At 36.7% G+C, this 8,017-nt stretch overlaps 1 protein-coding gene across 1 annotated transcript; it reads left to right on the top strand.

Annotated features, from left to right (window-relative positions):
* Nucleotides 1-1,261: 1,261 nt before the first annotated feature.
* On the top strand, nucleotides 1,262-1,609 carry LOC130189331 (proline-rich protein 15-like protein A). Its single transcript, XM_056408120.1, has one exon. It carries the CDS (start codon nucleotides 1,262-1,264, stop codon nucleotides 1,607-1,609), a length of 348 nt encoding a protein of 115 aa, XP_056264095.1.
* Nucleotides 1,610-8,017: the final 6,408 nt, after the last annotated feature.

The raw sequence follows: 8,017 nt of genomic DNA, 5'->3' as shown, positions 1-8,017 counted from the left end.
TCTCTTCGCGTTGCGTTAACACTTATCGATCTCCGTCTGGCGCGCCACAGAGCTCCGTGCGCGCGCATCGGACCGAGCAAAAAAAAAGACACTTGTCAATCTGTCCACCTTTAGATTGTATCATGGTGGAGTTAATGGTTGACAAACAAGAGAAAAATGTTCTGTTTAACCCTCCTGTTACCTTTACATTTACGAACATATTTTACCCTCGGGGTCAATTTGACCCCAGCAATTAAAACCTCCAGAAAATTATTAGAATTAATATTGCTTCCCAAGTTTAAGTGTGAGGTACTTTATGTTTGTTTGTTGACTACCTAAATAGCCCTTTAAATAAATAAAAAAGTTGATATTTCTGATATGTTTGACACAGTGAAAAACAGCCTGGGGTCAAATTGACCCCAAAGAACACCGACATTAAACATTGAATGGGGTCAAATTGACCCGAAAGGTAACAGGAGGGTTAAACATTCTGTTTAGGATGAAGATGTATTAATGTTCCATATGGAAGAAAACTGCTAAATAACTGCTGAGTTGCAGCACCATTGTATAGAAGAATGTATAAATGTATATATCCGTCTTTTGTCATAAATCTCTATGTTCTCACAAAATATACCGAGAATATCGGTAATATGTGATTAATCATGATTAATCCACAAAAACCTGTGATTAATCCGATTAAAAATTTTAATCGTTTCACAGCCCTAATATATATATATATATATATATATATATATATACATACATACAAAGGCAAATTCGTAATTGTGATATTAGGCTGTATAAAATAAACTGAATTGAATACATATGTACATAACCATCCATGAGCCTGGCCTCATACGTGTTTCTCTCTCTGTAACACACACAACACACTCTGTGATGTGACACACACAACACACTCTCTGATGTGACACACACAACACACTCTGTGATGTGACACACACAACACACTCTCTGATGTGACACACACAACACACTCTGTGATGTGACACACACACCAACACACCACTGTAACATGAGCATCTGTGCATCCACAGCATATGGAGGCTCTTGAATTACACTGAAATATTAACAGTGTCATGGTGGACCGGTGCTCTGGCACACTGGCACACACACACACACACACACACACACACACACACACACACACACACACACACACACACACACACACACACACACACACACAAACAGAGCCATGTACACATTTGTTGTGGTCAAGCCGTACTGTAACGTGTCGCCTGTCCTCAGCCCTCCCACCGTCATGGCGGAGCCGTCTCCAAGTTGGTGGAAGATGTCTTTCCTGAGGAAGAGATCCCAGCCCAGGGTCCTGTACGAGATCCCCGCCGAGTTTGTTTCCAACGCCGGCGCCGCGGCCCAGCACGGACCGGTCGCCGCCGCCGCAGGAGCCGCCGCCGCCCGACCCGAGGATGAGGCCCGGCTGGAGAGGATCGTGGATAAGACCGCGGCGAGCAAAGGGCGCCAGGTCAAGGTGTCTCACTCCGGGAGGTTCAAGGAGAAGAAGAAAGTGCGAGCCACGCTGGCCGAGAACCCCGAGATGTTTCCCGGGTGCGAGCCGGCGAGAGATGAGAACCAGCGCGCCGGGAAGTGAGCGGACGCCAACGGCGATGCGTCCATGGGGAGAGTTTAAAGGGACAGCTCTCTGGGGGAACTTTGACCCTTGACCCCTTGACATTCACCAATGTCAAAATGACCACAAAGAGACTTTAACCTGAAAAGAACATGTGCCTAGTTCATATTTCTATAGACAAGTTTCCCATTGACTTTGATACAGGAAACATCTAGAGGCCACTGTCGGTACTGCATCCACTTTATAATGATACTATCGTGACTGAGTGATCCTATAAAACCTCTTCAGTGCACCATCTCCAGCTCTACCTTAAGGTGCGTTCACACCAAAAGCGAAACTATTTTTCACGTCGCCCAAAACGCGTGAGTTTACTCGCTCGACCGTTCACCGTGTTCACGCCATGAGCGTCGAGACGCTCCGCGAGGGGCGGGGCTTATCTCTGTGTCTCGTCTCCGTGTCTCGTCTCCGTGTCTCGTCTCCGTAAAGACCGTTATCATCTCCTTCATCCACCAGAATAACTAACCACTAGTTCTGCTTTATACTTGTTGTGGACGTCTCACACACTAACGCCCTCGTGTTTGGGTTGATGACATCACCCGTAGGCTCACTCAGCTCGGTCACTTTCACCGATGAAGTTACTGTTACGTCTGAAAGACTTCCGCTTCCAGCGCTACAAGAGCGGAACTCAAGAGCTGATTGGCCCGAGTTGCGAGATGACCGCCTCAAAGTTGAAATATTTCAACTCGGGGCGAAAATTGTGCCGCTGGAAACGCGTCGCCCACATCGCGTTGCCCCAAACGTGCCGCCCGGGAAAATATCGCGTCTATCGCAGCCACACGCGTCTGTACGTTGACTTTTCATGGGATTTAGTCGAGCGAAAAAATAGTTTCGCTTTTGGTGTGAACGCAGTTTTAGTCCGCTGGCTAAGTTTTAAACCATGTGACCTTTTCCATTTTTCTGGACTGATTATCTCGTAACTAGTAACCCGGCGGTGAAGAAGGAAACAATAACTGGCCCTTTGGACCTTGTGCAATGTTTCTAGAACTCTGGGTTGGGAACCAAAAATATGCTTCGGAAGACAAAGTATGATTTCCTATAACGGTTTTAGAAAAACCACACAAACAATAACTTAACATTACTTGATTGGATTAGAGATTCATAATACGATTCAGAGATAAACAGTGTATATATACACTACCGTTCAAAAGTTTGGGGTCACTTAGAAATATCTTTATTTTTCAAAGAAAAGCACTGTTTTTTCAATAAAGATAACATTAATCAAAAATACACACTATACATTGTTAATGTGGTAAATGACTATTCTAGGTGGAAACGTCTGGTTTCTAATGAAATATCTCCATAGGTGTATAGAGGCCCATTTCCATCAACGATCACTCCAGTGTTCTAATGGTACATTGTGTTTGCTAATCGCCTTAGAAGACTAATATCTGATTAGAAAACCCTTGTGCAATTATGTTAGCACAGCTGAAAACAGTTATGCTGGTGATATAAGCTATACAACTGGCCTTCCTTTGAGCTTGAAGTTTGAAGAACAAAATTAATACTTCAATTATTAATCATTATTTCTAACCTTGTCAATGTCTTGACTATATTTTCTATCCAATTTTCAATTCATTTGATAAATAAAAGTGAGTTTTCATGGAAGACACAAAATTGTCTGGATGACCCCAAACTTTTGAACGGTAGTGTATATATATATATATATATATATATATATATATAATTGCATATACCTTTACCAATTAGATTGGTTGATGGACGATATTTGTCTCACTACATGTTTTCTTTGACAATCAATGTAAATGAGTCTCTCTGTGATGAAGTTGATGAGTAGAAGTCACTTTTACACAAGCGCTAGTTTGAAGTAGCAGTTCCTCGATTTATTTCTTAAAATGTCCAATCATCCAAATGCCACAACAAATATATGTTAAGCTCCCAAAGCTCACCTTAGTGGTGTCAATTAAAGTGGCCAACTGACCCATATGGCAATACAGCAAACTTAAATACGGAAATTTGAGACAAGAGGTGTAGCCATGCAGTAAATAAAGTTAATTGTGCTAAATGTTGAACGTACAATTCCTGATTTGAATAGATATTGGAGATTTGGAATTTTCAAAAGGTTGGGAGGAAACTTTGATGATCAGTATATATATATATATATATGTATATATATATACATATATATATTTATATACCATGCTCTTTACTGTAAGGGCTATGCTACAATATGCTATTATTGTATAAATGTATAGAGTTCCCCATATGCCGGATGAAAGGGGGGCTACCAGAGAGTTAGCAGTTCATGAATACACCAAGACCACAAAGCAGGTTTATCTGGCCTTGTGTATCTATGTCTTATTTTTGTTTGTTTTTGCAAGGCCTTTTAAAAACAACTGAAACACTTTTTTTTCTTCCGTGTAGTAAAAGTTACACGTTGTTGCTTTATCAGTCCAGCAGGGGGCGCAGTGGATCTTCACATCCCTGAGCTTGTAGCCTGGATGGTCTGAAGCATTATTATCTACAGCAACACACCCTCCAGAAGACAAACCACATCTATAAAACCACATCCCTCGTGTTATTGTTGTTGTTACCAGTAGCGCCCAGCAGGGGGCAGCATTGGTCTCACCAGAAACCTTGTTGTCAACAGATTTAGATGGTTCATTCAAACCCTCCAGGACTCTGGTTATTCTCAGAAGCGTTCACAACATCTTCAATTTAAATAACATACAATATATATTTTTTAAATACCACTTACCAGTTTTGATTCAGGGAGAAATAAATTCAAACATGTTGAATATCTATCGTTCTGCGTTAATCATTTCAGCTTCAATGCTCCAAAACTTGGGATATGGATGTACTTCTTTCTTTTTTTCAAAGACATGATTAAAATGCCTGATTCTCAAGGTCAATGATTTGTTCTTTTGTATTGAAATATATATCTATATATTTTATTTTATAAAAAGATAAGCATGTTAAATAATGGTTGACTGCACCAGAGCGGCTGTGGCCACTTCACACCACAAGGGGGCGTCATGACTTCATCTAAAAACCTCATGAGGATCTCTTCGTCTGAGTGTCACGAGAATAAGAATATAATGAGAATCGGCCAATGTTGCCCCGAGTAAAAGACATTAGGTTAGGATAATCTTTATGAGAAGAAAAAAAAACCTATATTTAAATTCAGTGATATTATTTCTGTATTCATATTTTTGAGTAAATGTTCTGCAGTTTGAATAGTGCATTACGGTGGGCATTGTAAGCTTCTTAATAGACATTAAACTCCAAGTAAGATTAATATGTTTTAAAGATTTTTCCAGAGATCCACATTGTTTTTCTTTGAGGCTTTAAGTGGTAATCAAGGGGTCGGTGAACCTCATTGTGGATCCTCCAAAAACTAAATTTAAATATATAAAAAAACTGTGTTCACCTTTTAAACTTCCATTTTCAAATGAAATCCAGGGCGCAGGATTGTGATAATTTTGTAAAGCAATAACATAAACATGCACATCCAAACATGGAGCCTTAGATCATGATTTAGTGGCATTGATCAAAGCAGGAAATATGAATATCTCAGTGGAGTAGCAAGATCATTTTAGTCTCCAGTTTATGTTTGGAACAATGTTAACTTGTTTATGTTTCCTGAAGAACACTCAAATCATGATGTAAATATGTTCTTATTGGGACACGAAAACGATATCACCACTATCCTATATACTCAATATATATATATATATATATATATATATATATATATATATATAATATGATATATTGAAGAAAATTCAATAAAAGTCATTAGTAAGTAATTTTCTCAATTAATTTTTTATTAATATCAGTAGACAGCAATCTGACGTTTATTAGACGACCGTGACTTAAACTATGAAATAAATTAAATAATACATGCAAAAGAAAAAAAATCATTAGATTTTAAACGTGTTGTACAAATGAACGTTTAAAAAGAACAGATGCAAATAAACACAAGATAAACATTGGATATTGTGTAATAACATTGGGTATTGTGTAAACATTGGATATTGTGTAATAACATTGGATATTGTGTAAACATTGGATAATGTGTAAACATTGGATATTGTGTAATAACATTGGGTATTGTGTAATAACATGTCCAACGTTGTCTGGGAAAAGTTGTTGATGTACGCCTTGACATAAAACTACATCTTACTACTCTCTATTTTTAATTTCCAGGCATTTAGTATTGCGAGCATCATAACATTTATTTTTTGTATAGACCCTCGGTTTAAAAATGCTTTTCTTTTCTGCTTTTAATTTATTATCCAATCAAATTAATGCCTTTCGCAAGTTTTTCTGCAGAATAATTTACTTCTAGGGAATAAACACATAAACACATCGATTGTGTATTTAGAAAAGTGCTATATAAGTTTAAATAATAATAATAACTATTATTATTATTATTATTTCTATTATTATTATTATTTATTCATGCACTATAAAGAGGAAAATAGGTTTCATCCCATAAATAAAATGTATTAAAATAATTAAATGAAAAACACATTTTTGGCACCATGGGAGGATTATGAGCATCTCATGGTTACTATAATTAGGTTGTACATGTTTTCCTCGGTATCAAGTGGAAATAATATAACTTAAAGAATGTTTAATGTTTTACTGTATGTTTTTTTTATATGTTATTATATATTACACATGATTGAAGTAGCAGACAGCAGACACAGAATGTTGTGCACCGATACCCAGCTGGCATTCACGGTAAACACAACCAAACGGCCCAGATCCGGAGCGAATAAGCGTTTCAGCGAAGTTAGCGGCAACAACATCCGGTTTTCAAAATAAGATGTTGACGAATCGTATTTTTGTATGGAAATTATATTAAATAAATGATATTCAGATTCACCTCCTAAAACTAACCTTTAGGCCTCTGCTCGAAAATTGCATACCCAAACTAAAGAGTTTTTGAAAGATTGAAAAAAAATGCTGTGTTGTAATGACAATGATAATGTTGAGCTTTTGTTCTGATATTTAGAAGTCTCTCTTTAAAGGTTGACTACAATAAAGTGAAGCAGAAAATAAATTAAATAGTATTTAGTCAAGACAATTCAGGCGAGATCTGTCATTTTCTCATCCTTTCCTTCTCTAATCTTTTATTTATTATTCAAATTGTGTTTAGTGTATGGACAAGTGGATGATATATTATTAAATCCCCGATTTTCCAGATTTTTTCTTTGGATTTGGTCATTAATGTCCTGAATACATACATATTCTCACTTTATCTGTCATAAGTGCACTATAAATAAACGTTACTTACTTATATCAGTCGGTCAGATATAATTGAATTAATTACCCCACTAATTCAAAGAATAAATACACTTTACGCAAATGCAGTTGTATTTTATCTTTAATTCAATCGTTGAAGGTCACATGTTTGATACTTTACAGGACTGTCTCAGAAAATTAGAATATTGTGATAAAGTTCTTTATTTTCTGTAATGCAATTAAAAAAACAAAAATGTCATGCATTCTGGATTCATTACAAATCAACTGAAATATTGCAAGCCTTTTATTCTTTTAATATTGCTGATTATGGCTTACAGCTTAAGAAAACTCAAATATCCTATTTCTAAATATTAGAATATCATGAAAAAGTATACTAGTAGGGTATTAAACAAATCACTTGAATCGTCTAATTAACTCGAAACACCTGGAAACACATTTTCAAATGTTTGATTTTGTTTTGCTGTTATAAATCTTTTTTTTAACTTGGTCTGAGGAAATATTCAAATTTTATGAGATAGGATTTTAGAGTTTTCTTAAGCTGTAAGCCATAATCAGCAATATGAAAAGAATAAAAGGCTTGCAATATTTCAGTTGATTTGTAATGAATCTAGAATGCATGACATTTTTGTTTTTTTAATTGCATTACAGAAAATAAAGAACTTTATCACAATATTCTAATTTTCTGAGACAGTCCTGTATGTGAACATATTTCATGTAATCTAATTTCCATCGATGCGCGTATACGATTTGTCGACATCTTATTTTGAAAAGCGAACCGTGTGTCACATGGATCTTTCCGCAAAACCGGATGTTGTGCCACGTGGATGTTTCCGCTAACTTGAATGTCAGTCTATAGGCGCACAAACCTGTCTGGCGGGGTCCAAGTGTTCATCGATATTTGTATATAAAGAGTGACACTCACGTGTTACCATTATATTTGAGTAAACAAGAACAACAACAACCCAAATGTTTCTCTCAAGTTGCTCACAAGGACAGTGAAGAGAACCAAAAACAACCGTAATTACTTATATAATATATATTAGGGCTGTCAGCGTTAACGCGTTAATCTATGCGATTAATTTGGCCGCGATTAACGCACTAAAATATTTTAACGCAATTAACGCAACTTTGTTTACT

Source organism: Pseudoliparis swirei, chromosome 23 (genome assembly GCF_029220125.1).
Source record: "Pseudoliparis swirei isolate HS2019 ecotype Mariana Trench chromosome 23, NWPU_hadal_v1, whole genome shotgun sequence".
NCBI lineage: Eukaryota > Metazoa > Chordata > Actinopteri > Perciformes > Liparidae > Pseudoliparis > Pseudoliparis swirei.
The sequence above is the reverse complement of the archived record's forward strand: the minus strand, read 5'-3'. Positions and strand labels throughout refer to the sequence as shown.